Source organism: Belonocnema kinseyi, chromosome 3 (assembly GCF_010883055.1).
Source record: "Belonocnema kinseyi isolate 2016_QV_RU_SX_M_011 chromosome 3, B_treatae_v1, whole genome shotgun sequence".
Taxonomy (NCBI): Eukaryota; Metazoa; Arthropoda; class Insecta; order Hymenoptera; family Cynipidae; genus Belonocnema; species Belonocnema kinseyi.
Genome location: NC_046659.1, coordinates 12,648,411 through 12,670,614, shown reverse-complemented (window position 1 = coordinate 12,670,614; position 22,204 = coordinate 12,648,411). Strand labels below are relative to the sequence as shown.

Here is a 22,204-nt window from a genome sequence, read left to right as displayed (position 1 = left end):
CCGGCCATTTTTACCGAAATTTCAGTAGAAATATATCAAGTACCCCTTTTTAAGGAAAATTTACACATGGCTATAAAGGCAGAAATGAAGCTAAGATAATTTCTCATCGAAAAATTACTATAATTATTGTAAACCGCATAAACTGGAGTTTCGAAACCCCACATTAAAAAGTCAAATTGGACAATTGTAGCAGGAGTTATGTATAATTGAAAAATAGCGGCGAAGGTAAAATGTCGTAAAACGGGCTCCTGTAGCTTGACAAGCCATCTAAAATCTTTCATAAACTACGTTGCTTCGTTTTCTTTTGTTTAAATAATTATGAGTAAAATTTTTGTGAAGTTAAAAAGAATATAACGATTTTTTAGATGGATATACTTAGCTAATTTATTCACAATACTAGAAGAATCAGACAGATTCCCATATCAAAATCTTGGACAATATGTTTGACTAGCGAATTTAAGCTAGAGACGATAAATGAGCGTCTTGTTAGATTTATTTTGATCGAAATCTGTCAAGATTCTCCGGGAGTTCGTTACCAATATTACTGGACAAAATTTCAAATGAAATTTTTTCTCCTTGATTTTTTTGTCATTCTTCTTATCGGCTGCTTCCTTCTCCACATTTTTAAGGTTTAGCTTGTTCCCAGATTCCTTGGGGAAACAATCGAATTCCCTGCTTGAACATCAATTATATTGAAGAGGCTATCTGCTTCTTTAATGGCGGATTCTTCTTAACTGTGAGGGATTATACACCAAGCAACTCTGGAACGAGCCGTTAGTGTTAAAATAAATTTTTTTCATAGCACTAGCAACAGCAGCGCGAGCTTGGAAACTGTTGCGCTTGGCACTGCCCGTTTTTGGGATTACCAACAATCTCTCGTCTTAATTTTCAATAGAGCGTGGTATCAAATAGCCTTAACGTTTAGAAACAACCGCGCTTGTCACTCGACTCATTCGCCGCAATATACCAACTGCGCTATGCTACTTTCGTTTATGAACAAAATATATTTTTTCAAGTTCAAACCCTACTGTTAATAACACAAAGACTATAAAGAGATGAACCGTTTGCGTGTAAAGGGTCGGGTTTAATTGAATTGTTGATTAGTGAAAAACACTCCCGGATGATATAAAATAGCGTTTATTATGGATATATATGAACCTAGATGTTATTCATTTAAAACTGCCCGTAAATGGAATGAATATACTATTGCAAAGTGTATAAAGTTGATAAAGAAAGTATGGCAAAAGAACAGTAATAAAATCGAATAATCCTGTAATTCAGATGCGCCTGCATTACATCTGTTTACTTCCATGTCGAATAATTTGGTCGCAGGTCTTTGATACGTTCTGGTCGTGGTCTTGATATCCGCAACTCTCACTTGTCCGTCATCTCCTGGGTAGAATGCAGATATTCGGGCTTTCAGCTACTGGTTCTGTGGTTGCCCGGAATCTGCAATGATAACCAGGTCTCCAACTATTAGATCTCCTCTGTCTTGGTATCATTTGCTACGCTTGTTGATAGTTGGCAAATACTCGCGAATCTATCGTTTCCAAAATTGGTCTGCAAAGTATTGAGCTTTGCGCCACTGCTTCCGAAGGATACAGTCGCGTTGTTCGAAGACTCCGGGTGCGCCGTGATTGCGGGGAATTTCGCCGGGTGAAACTCGGAGAAATTGCGTCGGTGTCAAGCTCTGTATGTCACTCAGATCGTCCGAGACGTAGGTAAGTGGCCAAGAATTCACCGAATATTCGGCTTCAGTGAATAAAGTCTGCAAGGCTTCTTCCTTCGGAACTTGTTGTTTGAGAGTTACTGAGAGTGACCTTTTCACTGACCTCACCAGTCTTTCCCAGCAGCCACCCATATGTTAACTCATTGGAGAGATAAATTTCCACTCTATTCTCTCCTCGGCTGCTCTGCGTTGAAGTTCCCTCCTTCCAGTTCAGCTAGTGCCTCCCTCAATTCTCGTCCGCCTCCGACAAAGTTGGTTCCATTCTCAGGTATACTGCTCTGTAGGCTAAACACGTGCACAAAACACCGTAGCGTTTTTCTCTTCTTCGACCGTTTGTCACTTGGTATGGATCAAAATAATCAACTCATACGTTTGTAAAAGGATACTGTGATCCATCGGTTCATACGATCGGAAGCTGTGCCATGGCTGGAATCCGGACTTGGGCTCTTCGATTCTTGCAATCCTGACAAGAATTCCATGTACTCTTTACTGCTGTTCGGGCCTTCAGGATCCAATACAACTGCTTGCAATCGTTGAGGACTCTCTCTCTTCCGTGGTTACCTGCTTGAAGACGAAAATGGTGTATCATGAGACGTACCGCAGGGTGCTTTCCTTCTATGATCACCGGCTGCTTCGTAGCATTGCTCACAGCATTGTTGTCTCTGATTCGACCATCAGTTCGTATGAGACCGTCCGATCCGATCATCGGCGAAAGCTGGTATAATCGTGAAGAAGGAGCTAGATTCTTCTTCTTTCTCAACATTTCACGTACTTCCGGGAAACTATCTGCTTGCTTCATCTTGAGAATTTCCAATTCCGCTTGCTGCACCTCAGGAACTGTCAGTCATGTCTGCAATATCTTTGCAGTGTTGGAAACGTTGTCAATTTCTCCATTTTTTGCGACAAATTTGGTCCAGGCCTAAGAGCGAATCAGCCGATGACATTTGGAGAACCTGGAAAAATCAATTAGAACATCGAAATTTACCTTCTGTGGCAGAGTGCCACAGAATGCTTTCTTTAAATCCAGGGTCGTTTCCTGTTGCTGCTCTGAGAGAAGAATTTGTGGCCACTCAGACTCGTCTCTCCGAAGAAATTCCGGTCCTACGAACCACCTGTTCGTGGAGTTTATTTCCAAAGGATAAGTGTCTTACGTGTGTACTTACGTGCGTCTGATCGAATCCACCTGAGAATTGTCTGAGAGTCGATCCACATGAACTTCCTTCCAATGTATATGCTGTGCTCCGAGCTGATAAAATTCGCCAGTCTGCTGCCCATAACCGCTGTTGCAGTTCCAATCTAGGAATCGTCGTCGGTTTTAGTGGCGCTACTCTGCTTTTCGACATGACTAAGGTCGTCCGAATTCCATTCTCCCTTTCCAATCGCAGAAATGCAACGGATGCGAAGACTTGCTGACTGGCATCGCAGAAAACATGTAGCTGGACATCCTGCACTGCGCCCATATCTGAAACATAAGAACGAGGAATACGCAGCGCAGCTTCACTGTCAAGCATTCAAGTTCCCCACATTTCGCACAAGTTCTCTGAGAGTGGTTGATCCCAGTCGGAACCAGATCTCCAGATATCTTGCATCAGAATTTTGGCTCTGATTGACATCACTGCCAGAAAACACAATGGGTCGAAAACCGACATTATGAGTTCGATAACATCCCTCTTGGTCGGTGACTTCTCTGCGTTGACGACTCCCTTGTCAAGTTTTGAAAACTCGGTGGTGAACGTAAAGATATCGCTTTCGGGTACCCAGATCACTCCCAAGACTCATTGATAATCTTCACTGCTGAAAGATAGCTAACTGCCACCTGTTGCAATTGCATCCTGGGGAAGAGATTCACGTACTTCCTTCGAGTTCGTCACCCAGTTCCGAATCTCGAAACCACGTTTCTAATGTAAGAAAGACACTTCCTTGGCTCGTTGGATGGCTTCCGTGATAGTGTACAGGCCATCTAAATAATCATCCACGTAGTGTTTCTTTGTGATGGATCAATAAGCATTTGGAAACCTATTTTCAAATTCTTTTGCATTTCTATTCCGAATTTCTTGGGCTATTTAAGGTGATGACACTGCCCCAAAAATCATGACTTGCATTTTGAATACGAATATCTCATTCGTGTCCTATCTTGGACCCACGATTCTCTGGCTGCATCGATCTTCTTTTAGAATACGAACCTGGTGAAACATCTCCTTCAGATCGCCCCCATTGGCGATCGCCCGCTCTCTGAAACGAAAGAGTACTCCCACTAGAGAACCAAGAAGATCTGGGCCTTTCAGGAGCCTATCGTTTAAGCTCACACCATGAGACTTCGCAACTGCATCGAATACCAGACGCATTTTTTCCGGTTTGTTTGCATTATCGACTGCTAAGTGTGGTAAATACCATGTTCTTGCAGGTTTTTAGCAGCTTCCTTCTTCGTCAATCGTAGTGCGTATCCCTTTTTCTGGTAGTTCTGAATTTTCTTCTCATACTCGAGGCAAAAAGCTGGATCACGATACATCTTTCTCTCTAGTTCAACGAATCTTTTCTCTGCCATCTTCCCACTTGGTGGCAACGTCTCGTTATCGATCTTCGATAACAAACTACGGTTCGGTTCTGTCTATTTTGCACTTTTCGTGCACAACCCAACCTAAAGCAGTGAGAGAGGCCTTGGGAGAATTTCCAGGTCCGAAAATTGATTTGCAAGCTACTAGAAATTCACCGTGGTCTTCTACGATCAAGATTCTAGGTTGCGCATGCAGTATGTCTGACAAAGCTAATCCTCGGAGATGCTGCTAGACATCAGTGTCGATTTTTACTGTAGATCTTGATAAATTCAGGGTATTCTGTGCCTGTACGTAAGTCATTGTGAACTCTCTGTCTGAAGGACCTCAAATTGTCAGACTTACATGTGGTGATGTTGGTTCACTTAGGGTAACTCCGTTCATCCACTCAGCATCTAAAGGTGCAAGCTTACCTCTCAAGCCCAGCTTTCGAGCTAACTCTGCGTCAATGACCGCGACTGATGAACCACAATCCAGATAAGCATATGTGTTGATTTCTCTTGCTGGACTCTTCAGAGCAACGGGCAGAACTCTCATAAAAGCGTGACGTTTCCGACGCTGTACAAAGTTTATATGAACCTTTTCCGGGAACTCTTCTTCATTCTTCAGTGGGGCTGTTTCTGCCGACCTTCGCCCGTCCGTGTGCAACAATGCATGATGTCGTTTCGGACAGCCGTCTTTGTTGCATCGTCGTCGTCTGCAGTCTCTGATAGAATGCAAAGGTTTCAGGCAGGAAAAACACAACCGCTTTTTTGTTGCCCAATTCCAACGTTCATCTACACTGACTTTCTTTATAGTTTCACACTTTGACTTATGATGGTCCTTTTCACAGTAAGCACACTTCACCGATTCATTTTTCTTGTCCAAAACCGCAGCAATCACCGCGCCTTTTTCATTTTTGTCTCTAATTTATCTACACTAGGGTCGTACACCTTACTCACTAAATTAGCTTGCCTTCGTATCCACTGTGCGAACATTGCGATATTTGAAAAGTCTGTTTCCTGTTCACAAACAGCAGCCCATTGCAACTTTTGAACGAAAGGCAACTTTGCTACCACTTGATCTAAAAACATGAGATTGTTCAAATACTGAAGCTTCCCTAGCTCTTGAACTGTGGATACAAAATTTGAGACTGAACTGAAAATAATAGCACTGATTGGAGACCGTTCTCCTTGATTTCTGGGTAACTAGTGATATTACGCATTAAATTTTTAATAACATACTCCGGTCGAACAAAGTGTCGCTCCAGAGTTTCTATCACCTCGTCTTCCCGGTCGATTATCAACAGTCCTCTCACTACTTCCAAAGCTGCTCCTTTCAGGCACTTTTGAAGGCGATTGATATTCTCGTTCGCTGAGAGTCCGCATGCCTCTGTCGATTTCTTATAAGTGCTGAAAAAAGTGGTTATTTTCTTACCCCTCTACTGAAGCTGGGTAAGTCTTTCGTCATCGCCTATCGGGCAAGGTATTTTTTAAAGCCTGTCACTTCTGTTGTCGTTCGGGGTTGTCTGGGAAAAGAGTGTGATCGTCGTTCATGATCCTGTCTTCTCATCAGCTGTTCACCTTTATTGTTATTCTCTTCTGACTCCTTCCATGCTAGAACTTCTGATTTCACCCTGTTTTCTGAGTCTTCAGATTTTCTCGAGCACTGATCTTCACTTTCTTCCATATCAGCTTCTTGGAGTTCTGCAAGTTCTTAATGCAGTTTAAGGATTGCTTTCTTTCATTCAATCCGCTTTCGTTTCGCTTTTTCTTCAAGACGATCTACTTTTTCGGCTTAACGGAGTTTATGACGTTTGCGCGCGATTGAGCTTGAAACGGAGATTTCTGAAATAATACTTTTTGACCCTGGTTCGGATACTGACCGGTGGGAACGTTCACCCAGGCGCTCGGATTCAGCTCGTCTTTCCTGATAGAATTGTACTTGCCCAGTTATGAGTTTGCCGGCTGCAAGATCAGCTGACCCTTATTCTCACGAGAACTTTTCGGATTTTCTGGATCGGGTTTGATTGGGGTGCTCGTCTCCCCAAGCTCCGCTCCTGGGCCATGAGTCCCGTTAGCTTGCGATGAAGCTTGCTCAACGACGGTGCGGTCGACCCTTTCACTTTCAGATCTACTACCCGTTTCGCTATTGTTAGCTCTTTCAGGCGCGTCCCTGTCCTTAGCGTCTTTTCACACAACACACACAATCTGATTCAAATCCGAATCCCCCGCGAATAGGATCCGGCTCGAAGGACCATTTGTTAATAACACAAAGACTATCAAGAGAAGAACCGTTTGCGTGTAAAGGGTTGGGGTTGATTGAATTGTTGATTAGTGAAAAGCACTCCCGGATGATATAAAATGACGTTTATTATGAATATATATGAACCTAGATGTTACACATTCAAAACTGCCCGTAAATGGAATGAATATACTATTGGAAAGTGTATAAAGCTGACAGAAAGTATGAAAAAAGCACAATAATAAAATCGAATAATCGGTGACAAACGTTTGATAAAGTTCAAATACACATTTGATAAAGTTCAAATAAAGAGTTCTGGATTGCCCACAATAACCCACTTTCCGGGTCGTCGCACAAACTGATCCCTCCAATCTCTGCCGAGTCCTTCAGGCCCTTTCTTACCCCTCCCTTCCAATAAATTTGTACTTTGTAAGTTTCCGCTGAACTAGCTAAACGCAGCGATCAAGTGTCGAAGATATCTTCATTGCGGGCGACCAATTAAAAAATATTTCTCAACGTCCACAACACCTACCTTACGTAACCTTCATCTACGTTTAAGATTTTAATTTTTATATTCCCAGCGGTAAAAAGTCCAATTCTAATTTTAATGTTCTGTTCAAAAATATTTTCTTCAAATACTATTGCGAAAATTAAAATTATCTGAGAACACTTTGTGAGTTCGTTCACTAAAAAAGTCATAAAAAGTTGAATTTCAATATGAACAACAGTAATCCCAAAATTTAATTTGAAAAGTCTCTTAAAATTCTAAAAAGTTTTACAAATTTCTCTTTTCTACATTTACGATTAAATGATAAAACCTCTATTTGTTAATTTTATTATGCAATAAGAAAGAAAATCAGAAAAGAAAATTTATTAAATATTTTTCTATTAAGTAATATCACTGAACTTACTGCTTTTTTTATTATTTTTTGAACTATTGTTTCACCATGTATGAATTGTATAAAAAAATTACCCAAATTATAAAGTCCGCGAAGTATATTTGATCATGACACGTTTTCCTATAGTACTTCCAGTATTTGGTAATGTGGTGAATGAGTCGAGAAAGAATGGCGATTGTTACTCAACGTTAGAGCTATTTGACATCACGTGCTATTGAAAATTGACACGAGAGATTGTTGTCAATTTCAAGAACTGGCATGGCTGAATGCAACACTTATCGAGCTCGCGCTGCTGTTGCCATTAGCACGAGCGGCTCGTGTGAATTAAGGAGCGGTCAGTGCGTTGACAACTGTGGCTCTTGTCATTCCAAACATTTGAATTTTGAGGCTAAGAGCTTGTGTCAAAAACAATGTCAGCCCTTGCCGCGGTCGCTCCGTGTTGTGTTGTCAAAAATAACGTTCCCTATGGGTATTGAGTGAGTGAGGTGGACTTCGAAAGTGATGCATAGTCAGATGAAATATATTTCAATATACTTCATATCACATGATCACGTGTTTAGACATTTGTGTTATGCAAATAGCGAAAAAAATCTATTTTTTTTTTATTTTATTTTTTTTTATAGAAAATCATTTTCTATATTCAGCATTGCTTAACTGGATTTGCGCGAATATTTTAATGCAAAAATTAATATTATTCAGTAAAGATAATTTTTATAAATAAATTAAATTCACAAAAAATGTACATTAGCAATTTTCTATTTTTGAAGTACATTTTTGCATTTTAATTACTTGCTTTTATTGAAGCAATCCATTGTTAACATTTAACACTCGATATTTTTATTAATTTTATAATCAGTGATGTTTAATAGTTAAAATTTGTGATCTGATATTTTTTATTAATTTTATAAAGAAATTCCCAGTGTGGAAACCTAAATGCAGAGAGAAACTGTTGTTTCTCATCATTTTTTTAAATTACGTTGCCAGTTGTGCTAAATGATGAAAATTTGTAATTCGATATTTTGTATTAATTTTATAAACAAATTATGCAAATAAATTTTCAGTCTGGACATTTAAAGGCAGAAAGAAAGTGTTTTATATTATGCCGCTGATGATGTTTATTCATGAAATTTTGTTACCCAATTGTGTTTTTTAATTTTTTTAAATAATTTTATAAACAAATTCTAAGTGTGAATGTGCAAAGGCAGAAAAAATCGCTTTCTCGGTTAATTCCCCTTAATTTATAAGGTCAGTGTAGTTTCGCGATGGTAACTTGATAGAGAATTGATATAGAATTGATATAGAATTGGTTTAATAAATCAAGAAAGAAATATGGAATAATAAAATGTCATGAATGAACATCATTAGCGACATGATTAAACAGTTTTTTTATATAAATTGTTTATAAAATTAATAAGAAAATTTAATTACATGATTAAACATCACTGACAGCATAACTTTAACAAAATTAAGAGATATTACTATTGTTCTCTATCTTTAAATGTCCACAATGGGCATTTTTGTTAAAATTAATGAAAATATCGGATAATAAATTTTCATAATTAAACATCACTGACTACATAATTTGAGGAAAATTAAAGAAAATGCAATTTTTGACTGCCGTCGAATTTCGAAACTGGTCATTTGTTTATAAAATGAATCAAAAATATCGGGTTACAAATTTTCATTAATCAACATCACCGCCAACATAACTTTTAAAAAGATTAAAAGAGAAGACTCTCTGCTACTAAACTATTAAACTATTAAACTGGGCATTTCTTTACATAATTTAATTAAAAAATTAATAAAAAATATCGGATCAAACATTTTTATGATTAAAGATTAGTAACAACATAATGTTTACAAAACTAAGAGAAAATACTATTTCCCTCTACCTTTAAATGCCCGCACGGTTAATTCATTTATGTAATTTGTTTATAAAATGAATAAAAATATCGAGTGAGACATTTTTATGATCATGTACCATTCTGTTTATAATAGAAAGTAATTAAAACACAAAAATGCAATTTGAAAACGAAAAAAGCAAAATGTAGACTGATTATTAATTTTTTTTATAACAATCAACTTTACCAGATAGTTTGTTTGCACTTTAAGACACCTCTGTGCAGTCAGTTCAGCGATGCTAAACAAAGAAAAGATTTTTCCACAAAAATTAAAAAAAAAACCACTTTTTTTCGCTTTTGTAGCTGGCTATAAAATATCTTTTGACTCAAAACCAATACAGTAGAAAATCTCTCTAATCATTATACAGTTTTCAATCAATAATGGTGCCGCGTATTTCTGAAAAGGTTTATGCAACATGCGGCGCTACTAAGAGACTATTCATTCAAAATTTTAGGCATTTAGAAACATCGGCGTGAGCGTGATCGAGAGTACCATAGAGTTAGAATTTTTTCCACTGCGAATAACAGTATTTTCTATGCAATATTTTTTTCTGAATATAATTTAGTAATTTTCTCTTATTTTGTATTGCAAATTAAAACCTTTCGTTTATAATTGTTTTTCAGATGGCGAACAAGATCTGCATAAGATGACTGCAACGGGTCTTTTTGTTATAGGTACAATAATTTTTCTGTTGGTTGCGAAGTATCGGGCACCTACTTAATTAGAATAGTATTTCATAATTTTCTTTCGGAATTGTAATACAAATATACTATATTTTCACTTGTTTAATGACAAGATACCTTCTCGGAAAGACCAAATGAAAATGTGCTAACTTGTGGAAACAAAGCTAAAAAGGTGCTAACTCGCATGCCGCATTCTCGAGGCTTTGAAAGCCCATATAAATTGTATTGTGAAGGTCAGCGCCCTCAACTCTGTAGCACCTTTTCATTTGGCCTCCACGAGTTATTGCCTTTTTATTTCGTCATTTGGAAACGTCGATTTGAATGATATCAAATAAGAGTTGAAATATAAGTATTTGTTTTGATGTTTTGAAGACAGAATGCCTGTGATGGATTTTAATAATTTCATAGCGCCAAAAAGTCTCGTGCTAGTTTTATCACAAATTTGCGTTTTTAATTTTAAGGTATGTGTCTGCAAATATTATAGGTTTGTGATGTTTTACTGACAGCAATTTAATGTTCCAAAACTTGAGTCCAAACGAAAGTTACTAAAAATGTTTATTTTTATTCTTACCAAATGTGCAGCAGTCACTATTGTTTGAGCATTAGCTGTAGACGTAGTTACTCAGACATCACAACGAATTTTATGAATCTGCATTCGAAAATTGTCTGCTACTAATATACGTGAAATCAGAGATCGACAGGATTGTGGCACTTTTGGTTCTTTTGGAAATTTCACTTTGTTTTCCCACTTGCTAAAATAAATATTTGGTTTGATAGGGGATGTTTTAGAAGTTGTGTCATTTCTTTTAACGGCGGGCGAAAAAAATTCAAATTAAAAAGTCCCCAAAAAGTGCTTGTTCCGGTAGGTACTTTAAATACTACAGGCAAACTTACATAACCTCTAGCGTTCAAAAGAAAAAAATTCGATTACAGATGTTTGTTTGTGTCCCTAAATCGTTTGGGCTCGAATTTAAGTAAAATGTAAAATAAATTTGCAAACAAATTAATTATTTTACTTAAACTTAGTGGAGTGGAACTAAAAGATGATACACAATGACCATGAAACTGAACTTTTATTAATTTGCGAGATTACAAACATGGGGTTGGTAGGAATCAAAAGACAATTGTCTGAAGATTCACCCCAAAAGTGACGCAGAGAAGTCTTATATGTCGAGACTGGTGGCCCAAAGAGTACTGACTAGTGCGAATGTGATGCGCTATATCAGACTACAGCGTGTGTGTATGTGTATGATACCTTACCCTAATACAGTATAGGTAAGAAGCGAATGACCTGATATCAACTTACAATAATAACTCCAAACATACGACATACCACTACACTATAAAATCAGTAGCGTGAGATTAAATGTAGCATCCCGAACAATTCACTTCAATTGTTTTGAATTCTGATATAGGAATAATCTCTGTATTAAAAGACTAGCTATTTGTGATGGGTGAAAAGACAGGATTAAGATAAATTTTAGGCATGTCTAAACTGCCTATACCATAGTCTTAAGTTGGTATTTCTCTTCACGAAGATTATAATATACGTTGCTTTATTTTAAATTGCTTTAAGTCTTTTACATTTCGCAGAATACTCTGGATTTCTTAGAATTTACTTTTAAATTTTTGAATTATCATAAAGATGTTGGAATTCTCTTGAAATATTCAGAATATACCTTGAGTAATTGTGAACTCTCTGCATTCTTTTTAAAATATGGAATGATTTGAAAATATTTAAAAATTCATTGTGCTTCGTCCATGAGGAAACAATTACTGAATTAGGATGCACATAACTCATGTAATTCGGCAGAATTCTGTAGTTTCATTTATTCTAAATTCCTTTAAGGAGTCGTCCATAAATTTCGTAAGACGATTTTACGACTTTTTAAACCCCCCTCTCATCCGAGTAAGATTCTCAGAGCACCCTCCTCCCCACCCTTACGAACTCTTACATAAGAGTGATAAGGTAAAAAAGACATTAAAAACGTGTTTTTTTCGTATGATCTATTATATAATTCTATTTTTTTCTTTCCAGTACACGTAGCTGTATTTTTGACAGAAATGTCGGATTTCATTTGAATAACACTCGACCCACGAATTAAAAATTTGAGCATAAATATTTTATCACATTTTGTGATCGTTAATTGGCACTTATGACTAATTAAATATTATGAACGCATGATTTAAATAATCTTTAAATGAATTCTGTGTTTATACATTTTTTTCATTTTTCTTTAAACGGAAAATGGCCACATAAGTAGAAGAGAAGTTGTCCCCCTCGGAGTCGATAACTATCGATCGGTATCGATATTCTTTTGTTTTTTTATTCACGATTGAGCAATTTAAATCTTACGTAAGGTAACCATTGACTCCCCCTCCCTTCAGTAAGATTTAGTAAGAAATCCGCTAACCCCGTGAATCAAACTTCTAACGTAATTTATGGATGACCCATAAGTCTGTGAAATTCTACAGAACTCTCTCGATTTCTTAGAATTCACTTTTAACCTTTTGAATTATTTTGAAGATTTAAAAAATTTTTTTATTTATTTTAGGATACATATTGGTCAATTGTGAATTCTCTGAATTCTTTTGAAAACATGGAACTGTTTGCAATTCCTACTGAATTCTTTCAACTCTTACACTGCTTTCTTAACACACTTTTCACTTAAAAGTGTTCGCCTGTCTCAGCTTCTTTCCGCGTACAAACCATTTTGTTTTGCATTCAAAAAAAGCTTTTAAAAGTTAAACATGAAGTAACCTTCAGAAGGCTTTATCTACATAACAAGCAATGTTGCAGAAATATTGCTGGAATATTTCATTAAAACATTGGCAAAATTCCAAATGAATATTGCAGCAGCGTTTGATCAAAATGAAAATATCCGACCTGGGCAATATTTGTATGAAATAGTTCAGCAATATTTTAAAAGAATATTATAATGGGCTTGCCGTCTGTGTTTACAAAGTGCCCGCGAAATGTTGTACAAATATTGTCTCCTAATTCTTAGAAATACTTCTGTGCAACGTTGCCAAAATATTGTTTCGAAAATTTATAAATTTCAGCAAAACATTACCTTCGTCATCTTTAAACATTTCTATAGAATACTAACATTTTTATAATGTGTTACAAAAAAAACTAAAGTAGTTGTTGGACAGATAATGGGTCAAAATAGAAATGATATAGCTTCGCTGGAGTCTAATAAATTTCGCTTTTTTTATCAGAGTGAGGAAATTAACTAATCGTCATTTAAATCAAATGAACTTTTACTTAAATAGCATTTATTACTTCTATAATAAAATACACCATATTAGACTAGAGGAACTTTACTGAAACTGATTAAATATTTAAAAAATGAATCATCAATAAAACTGTGAATGGAAACATAGTCCCAAAAAAAATTAAAGTGTACTAAATCTCCCATAAAACTCCGACTGATTGGCTTGTCCGAAATAAAAAAATCAAACGACATTTCAATCTGTAAACCTGTGGCGATAGAATAAACTAGGTTTCTTAGAAAATATTGAAAATCGAATAATTTACTGCTTTTGAAATTTAATTAAATTGAATTAATGTATGCAGCAACAAAACATTCGAGTTTTTCAACCCGTAACACGGGGTAACCCCTTTAAAAAATAAGAAATTTTCATGTCGTATAGGATATAGTTAAGGAGATACAGCAGCATATTTTCTGTGCACATATATATTACATGTTTTCAGCTATTTCTGATTAGTAATTTTAAAAGTGAACTTTAGAAAAAAATTTACGTTTCACAATTTCAAAAGAACAGCCGCTATATGGTTCTTTTCCAAGTTTTTGAAAAAAATTTTTGGGATTCAATTGAAAAAGTAAAAATTTCTATGTCAAATAAACAGATCAAATCCACAACACCTGCCCTTGTTCCAAATATACTCAATTTTGGAAACAAATTTTGTCAATTTTTGATAATTTCGGGCAATCTTTCAATACTTGTGGAAAATAGCAAATAAAATTTTTTTCTCTAAGCTGTGGAATTATTATTATTCCAGATGCCAAAATGGGGTAAGCTAGAGAGCATTAAGAAAAGGCAGAGGGAGTTTGACGAACAGAGATCTAGAGAGATAAAACAGTTGGAAGAACGGGTAAGCAATCTAGAAATTAGGAATGAGCATATGGGGAAAACAGAGGATGAGGAAATAGTTAAAGGGAACGAAAAGAACGTCCAAATGAAAATGAAAGATTGAAGAAAAGACTCAGTGAGATTGAAAGAAGATTAGAAGGGGAAGAAAGGGCAAAGAGGACAAATAACTTAGTTAAGGGATTAAAAGTGGAGGGTGAAACGGGAGAAATGGAAACAAAAAATCTGTTAAGAGACATTAGAGTGCAGGTAAGGGTAGAAGGAGTCAAGAGAATAGGAGAGACGAAGAAAGGAAAAGAAGTAATGTTTCAAGTAAAAGTGGAGAGTGATGAGGAGAAAAAGAAAATTATGAAGGGAAAAAAATTATTGAGAGGAACAAGGGAAAGAATTGAAGAAGATCTGACATGGAGGTAGAGGAAAAGGAGATGGCAAATAGAGCAGAGGGCTTGAGTAGAGAGGAAAATGGGCCATATGGTGTGGATAGGGAGAGACAGGTTACGGATAAATTGGGAGGAATGGTGCTGGGACGAAGAATTAGAAGAATTAAGGAAAAAAGGAAAAAGTCTTGGGAAAGATAGGGGGAAGGGAGACGAAAAAGAGTCTAGAAATAAATCAGAGGGGTAAAAAAAGTGAAGAGGAAAGAAGAGGGAAGAGAGAAACGTGAAAATAGCTTTCTGGAATCGATTTGAAAATAGCTTTCTGGAAAAGCGATCAAAGAAGGTAGGGTGTGAGATGTGATAAATAGGGATAGAGGGGAAAGGAAGGGTGTTAATGAAGAAATAGAAATGGAGGAATGGGCGGATTATTTCAAGGGTATATTAGGGGGAGAGGAAAATAAGATCAAAGGGGAAAAGTGTAGGATAGTCCAAGGAGAAATGGAGGAAGGGAACGAGATAACAAGAGAAGTGTATGAGGCAATAAATAGGCTAAAAAGAAGCAAGGTGACAGGAGAAGATGGGATAGAGAACGAAGCGACGAATTATGGAGAAGAAGGGACTAGGGATGGGATGTGGAAGATCTGCAACAAGGTCAGGAAAGAGGAAGGTTGTCCGGAAGAGTGGACGACGGGACTGGTGTTACCGCTTGTCAAGAAAGGGGAAGGAAAGAAGGTAGAGGAATATAGAGGGATCACTCCCATGTCAATCGGCTATAAAATATGTGCAGAAATCTTAAGAAGAAGGCTGGAGAGTCAGGTAGAACAAAAAGAAAGTATCCCACATAATCGGACGGAATTTAGAAAAGGGATGGAAACTATAGACAACATCTACATACTTAACTACTTAGTTAACAGGCATTTGGGGATAAAGAAAGGGAAACTAGTCGCCTTGTTCGTAGATTTCAAAACAGCGTTTGACTGAGTGAACAGCAAAGAGCTATGGCAGGCAATGAAAGAGAGGGGTGTAGAGGAAAAGTTGGTCGAGAGGATAAAAGAAATTTTTACTGAAACCAGGATTAGGATAAAAATAGAAAAGAAAAAAGGGCAGGTTTTGTGGACAGGCAGAGGTCTAAGGCAAGGGTGTCTGTTGAGTCTGTTACTCTTTAATATCCTGCTGGCAGACTTAGGGGAGAAGCTAAAGGAGAAAGGGAAAGGAGGAACGGTTTTGGGTTATAGCTAACTATATTCTCTGGCATACGCGGACAATGTAGGTAAGACAAAGGTGATGTGCATCAGAAATAGAAAGAGCAAAATAAAATACGTTTGGAAGATTAACGGACAAAAAGTGGAAATTGTTAAGGATTTCTGTTACCTACGTTTTTGGTTTGAGGCAGAAGGGGGAAACAAGCTGCAGGTGAGGAAAATAATTGAATATGCGAGTAAAGTAATGGGCCAAGTATGGGGTATAGGAAAGAGAAGGTTCAAGAACGGTTAGATAATGAGGGTCTGGTTGTTTGTTGCGTTGGTTTGGGCGGTTTTGTGTTATGGTGGGGAGATCTGGAAATGGAAGGAACATAGGAAAGTAGAGAGCATACATGGGCGATTTCTGAGGTGGGTAATGGGGGTTATCTGGAGTTGCCCGGGATATAATTTAAGAGAACAGTTAGAAAGCAAAAATATGTTCACTAGACAAATTAAGAGAGTCCAGAGGTTTGAAGAGAAGCTAAAAATGGGAGGAAGAAACGAAAAAAACGAAAAGGGTTTGTAATATACGAGAAGGTGTCATGGAGTTGCAGGACATAGAGTTAAAGCTATTAGTTAAACAAGAAGAAGAGAAATGGACACAGATTCGAGGTACAATAGGTGGTATATGATGGTCAAATGGTTGATGGAACTCGAATATCTGCAAAAAAAAAAAAAAGAAAAATGTAGTAAGGTTGTACGGTTTAGAATGGGAGAAGAGGGAGAGCATGCAGATATTGTATAGATGAAGAAGAGAATTTATGTAGAGTATCTGGATATTAAATGGAGACATTCAATACGTACATACATATTAGCATTAAAATAAACCTAACATGAATATTATGGTGGAAATTAGTAGCACTGAAAAGTATTATTTTGCCATTTATATAACTCTTTAGGTTACAATACATTTTTTAAGCTCTGTAAATTATTTGACAAAATTGTTGGCACTCTACAAAATTTTGGTTGACTGTTGATGCAATTTCTGGCGCAAGATATGATCCCTTCTGTCGATTTTTGAGTTGAGGAAAGGAATGGGCCTTTTGCCTACAAATAGGAACAAATTATGCAAGACATTTTTGACAGCCGACTCAACATAATAGTGCGAAGCAATATTTTGTTGTATTGAATGTTTAACAATACCAATCAAATTTTTTAAGATAATTTACAGCGCGTAAAAAATTTATTGTTGCCTAAGGAGTTATATAAAATACAAAATAATATTGTTCAGTGCTAATAATTTTCAACATAATATTTATTTTAAGTTTAGTTTAATGTTAACATAAATAAAAAAAGGGCGAGACTCAAAAATTATAAAAGTGTATAATAATATAATATAAGTGTCAGAATGATTTGGCATTTGGATAAATTATTTCACGATGAAAAAAAGGAATAATCATTTCACAGTTTAGTGAATAAATTTTTATTTGTTATTTTCTACAATCACTCAAAGATTATCTGCAAATTATCAAAAATTTTCAAATTTGTTTTCAAAATTCAGTATATTTGGAACAATGGTAGTTGTCTTGAATTTTGTATGTTTATTAGACTTGGAAATTCCTACTCTTTCAATTAAATCCCCCCCCCCCCCAAACCTTGAAAAGTGACCAAACGGAAGCTGTTTTTCTAAAATTCTGGAACGTAAATTTTCTCTAAAAGCCTCTCTAAAAATTGGGAATATGTAATACACATCTCACGTGTTTAGTTCTTGGTAAACCACTGCTTAAAGGCATTATGTCAGTTTTATTTATGCCAAACCATTTTTCTGGCCAGGATTTTTTTAAAACATAATTTCGAGAAAATACTCAATTTTATGAACTCTTCCTAAGTTGTTACAAGGTTATCGTTAAACTCATTGAAGCGGAAGATATTATCAGTATCGGCGTTCAGCTCCAGTGTTTTCGGGATTTTCTATATCTCTCTTTAAAAAGTCTTTACCTCATTGGGCTTAGGTGGATTTTTGACAGAAATAGGAGTAACGCTGAAGAAGCGCGATGGGTCGACAAGAAACCACCTTTCCCTCTTCTGTATTCTCCTCCTTTAGTCAGACAAAACCCGTATTTTTTGAAGAATATGCTGCTCAATTGTAAGCAGCTTTGACTTTTTCAAAAGTGTGATTGAAGATCCTCAGTTCTTGGGCGAACGTTCCAACACTTTCCGTGAACGGTCTACCAGATGTTATGTAGTAAATCACACACTGAACACGGGACGCATTCTGAAACAATATTTCAGCAGCGTTGCACAGAAATATTTCTAAAAATTAAGAGACAATATTTTAACAACGTTTCGCGGGAACTTTGCAGACAAATACGGCAAGCTCAATTCAATATTCTTTAGAAATATTGCTTAAATGTTTCAGTAAATAATGCCCGGGTCAAACATTTTCATCCCTTTTTTCATTTAATTTTATTACACATTAAGTAAAATACCAGAAAATACCAAATACGAAGAAAACACCAAATATTGAATGCTCTATTTTAAATATTTCGTAAAATTTTGCTAAAAAAGCGTGCTCTTTGATAAAAGTGTATAAAATTTCGCTACAAGGCAAATGTGTTTTAAATATTAAAGATAAGACATTCAATATCTGGTAATTTTTGTCAGTATGTATGTGTGTCATAGACTCATTAATCGAATGGAGTATAGGTAAGACGCGAATCACTTGACATCCACTTACAATAATAACAGCAAACATACATCATACCACTTTATTATAATATAACAAGAATCATATAATAGAAATCACATATAATAATAAATATGATAATCTCATATAATAAAACAATTATATTCCCGTCAATTCCTTAAAACTCTTAGTTCAGAAGAATATTAAAATTGATAGTGGTTACCCCCCATGAATCCCTATCTTGTGCTAATTAGATAATTATACAGTGATATTATTCATTCAATCATGTCTCAATGGTATACGGTATGTACCAAAAAGTGAAATACGATTAAATGACTAATTTTAATATAAAATAATCTAATCGCGACTGGACCGAGCCTCATTGGTGCACGCATGTAACACAAATTTTGAAGATATGTGTTTTCAGCATTATTTTCGTTTGCGAAAAAATCCGGGACAACATATACTTTTTGAGTGTAAACCGGGTGCCACAAAAAATCGAAATGAAGAACTACTTTATGACACTAATTAACGTAAGATAGTTTTTAGAATGAACTATTCAAACACTCACACATGGATCCTGAATTTTATCGAGGGAATTACAAAAAAGATTGAAATCATAATAAATCTAATGATAGAAGCAGACGATGGAGTGCAAGTGATAATAATGCTAAAAATTAATGTTGAGAGGATCGTTGACTCAGTCGATTTTGAACAAGAGCTCCACGGTGATTGCTGCAAGTATTTCATGTAATATTACGTTTGCAAAAATCCCAAGCCTAATCAACCGTGCTTAGGTGATTTTTCATCGCCCATCCGTTTTAGGTTCACAGATACTTTAGCGACAATCCTTACGATTTTCGCGCACCCAAGAAAGTCTTGTGAAAGAAAAGTGCATTTTTTAAGGGAAGGGATTGTGCCTTTGCACAATCAAGGTCCAAAAAGTCAAGGCTCCAAAAGAGTTCTTTCGGAACCCCGACTGTTAAGTTTTATAAGCAGAACTCTATCACTGAAAATTGCCAGAAACAAGTGGAAGCCTCTTTCTTTGGCTTTATTAGCAGAAGAGGGTCATGAGAAAACTAGTGGATTTAAACGTAAAAGATTTTAAATAAACGTTTATGTGAACAGACACGCGACAGTTTGGTGCCTCTGAAATCCTCTTGAAAACTTTAAATTATCTGTTTAAACATTAGCTCGATTTATCTAAAAGATAATTTTGGTGGGCTGCAATACATTCTATAGATGTTAAGAGAATTAGAAAAACTTGAAAAGAATTCTGCAAAATGCAAAAGACTTTAAGGAACTCAAAGTAATTCACCGATTTTCGCTGAACCTAGCCTTCATTTCCACTTTGTTCTCTGCATCAAATTTCGATGAATCAATATTTCATAAAGAACATGTTAAAGTAAAATAATTCATTTTTTTGTAAAGTTATTTCACATTTTTACCAACATTTTTTGGTATTTTTCGTCGATGTAGTTTTAAATTTAGCACTACTCACATTGACCAAATGTTGGATAGTTGTGGCTGACAAGGTATTCCTTTGAGTATTTCTAGAGATGCGTATGCGTAACTTCCACAAAAAGTTTCACTTAATATGGGGACTCCATTCTTTGTTTTTATATTTCCTCGGGCAAATCCAAAATCAGACAGTTTAATAGCATATTCATGGTCCAGTAAACGATTCTCACATTTGATGTCTCTAAACAATTGGTAACAGCATCATAATGAATTACGTCAAATTTGGATCTGTAACTTTGTCAGCAGTTTTTACCGGATGCGAAACAGAACCAGAAAATTGTGAAAATTCGAAACATGCTTGAATTCAGAAAATTCATGTGGGTCAGTTAGGTAGGGAAGAAATAAAATTTGTTGTGTTTCGTTGGTTATAGCTCAAGTGGTACATAATAATGAAAGAATAAAGGCTCAAATACATAGTTAAATTTTGTCAAAAGGATTACCACCGGATTTCACCGGGAGCGGGTGCCATTCCAGACAATGGCACTTGCTCTAGGCGAAATCAGGGTAAATTTCTAGATGTAACTACGTCCCAAGACCCTGAGATAGGTGGTTACAGTCTATGCTGGACTCAATACAATGATCGGCAAAACTATAGTGCACCCTGTGGCGACTAAATGATCAAATGGTAACAGCATTCTACATTTCCCCCTCAAGTGTCTCGGAATTTCATTGACACGTAGGGATGCTTTTCAGGCTATGAAACAGTGAAAGCTTGGCACTGACAAGAGCACCACTGATCACGATATCTAGCTTAAGGGGGTAGTAGGGTTAATTCGGCCAAAAATAGCCATTTTTAAAGAATTTTTTTAGAAAAAATGGTTATTGCAAATTTATTTTAGGAATTAGTACATAATAAAATAACACTCCTGGAATATTTTTAAAAATGTGTAGTGAAAAAAGCATTTTTAAGCTTGTGACAGCAAATTTTCGGATCCACCCCGAAAAAAGTTACTTTGCCGTGCCACGCAGAACTCAGGACTGGCTCATTTGAAACCAAAAATTCAAAAAATTTAATTAATTTATAAGATTCCCTAGGTCGCAACGCTGAATTTTATTTTATTTATTTTTAAGTTTCGGTAATATTTTGAAGAGAAAACATCGATTTTCGAGAAAAAATCGACATTATTTATTGATAACTAAACAATAGTAATTGTAAAAAATAATAAAATTCAGCGTTGGGACTTCGCAAATTATCTATAGAAATAGTGTACAAAATTTTATAAGGATCGGTCTAGTAGATCTTAAGTTACAGTTGGCACCGGCTTTGAAAACGTTGAGGGTAAGAAAAACGCGTCAAAGTTTTGCATAGTAAAAATACCGAAATTAACACTGATAAATGTCGAAATGCGAAAATGTCGCTCAATACTAATACCATATGTTTCTTAATTTTGCTCCGATTAACTTGAAATTTTGACACAATATTCTTCAGATGTTGTACAGTGATTTTATGAAATAAGAAACAAGGACTTTTTTTTCGTTAAATACCCTACTACCCCCTTCACAGAATAATCTCGGTATAATTATAGCAACCCTCTTATAAGGTATGTATACAACTTTTCTTCTCATTCTTCTTATCTGTAATGATTTTCTCGGCTAGTGCTTAATATTCTATGACGAACATGGTACTATTCTTAAATTCAATGCTAACTATGTCAGGCCTCGATTTCTTGACAGAAACAACTGACGATGATATGTAAATACTGTATATTCGGCACTTCTCATTATCAGCTATTGACTCTATATCTCTAAGAGCGTTTGGCGTAGCGGTATCAGAGCTTATGTCGCGAGAGGGAGAAATATAGTAATAACACACTTGTAGCGCCGTATTGTGCCTTTAAATGGACACCGGTACGGCATGAGTTAGATAACTAGATATTATGTGCTCTAGATGTTCAGGCTATGCATGACACGCTAACCTGGAACCCTAGGTGCCCGACTTCAATCCGGGTGATTTAAGGAAGGCAAACGTCATCTCAAACGATATCGACCGATCTTTTACATATTTGTGGAAAATGGCGTGAATCCTCTTGTTGAGGAGCTGTGCGCAGAAGTTTTTCCCTCGCATGTTCTTTATATGAACCTTTAAGAGTGAGTACTCGAGTTTTAAAACATTGGACGTATTTTCTCCATCCCAGAGATTAAAGTTAAGCCCAAGTGTTTCAGCAGGCTTCGCCGATGGTTTGTACAGAAAAGCTTCATTGTCCACTTCTTCGTGTTTCTCACCATTTTAAGAAGATGGTCTCGTCCATTTGCGAGTATATGTGCTGTACACATAACAATCCTGTTGTGAACAAATTCAAGATACAGTATGTCGCGAACATCTTCATGGCAGGAG

At 36.2% G+C, this 22,204-nt stretch overlaps 2 protein-coding genes across 5 annotated transcripts in view; one reads left to right on the top strand and one right to left on the bottom strand.

Annotated features, from left to right (window-relative positions):
* Positions 1 to 10,100, top strand: part of LOC117170366 (glycerol kinase-like) — a 331,719-nt gene extending 321,619 nt beyond the window's left edge. For all 4 annotated transcript variants that reach the window (XM_033357121.1, XM_033357119.1, XM_033357117.1 and 1 more), the window contains one exon: positions 9,929 to 10,100. In XM_033357121.1, coding sequence (XP_033213012.1) covers positions 9,929 to 10,026 — 98 coding nt within the window. In that variant the 3' untranslated portion in view covers positions 10,027 to 10,100. The remainder of the gene's footprint in view (positions 1 to 9,928) is intronic.
* Positions 1 to 22,204, bottom strand: part of LOC117170369 (testis-specific serine/threonine-protein kinase 4-like) — a 75,425-nt gene that overhangs the window by 6,713 nt on the left and 46,508 nt on the right. The window contains exon 3 of the mRNA XM_033357124.1: positions 19,850 to 20,050. Within this exon, the coding sequence (XP_033213015.1) occupies positions 19,850 to 20,050 (201 nt within the window). The remainder of the gene's footprint in view (positions 1 to 19,849; positions 20,051 to 22,204) is intronic.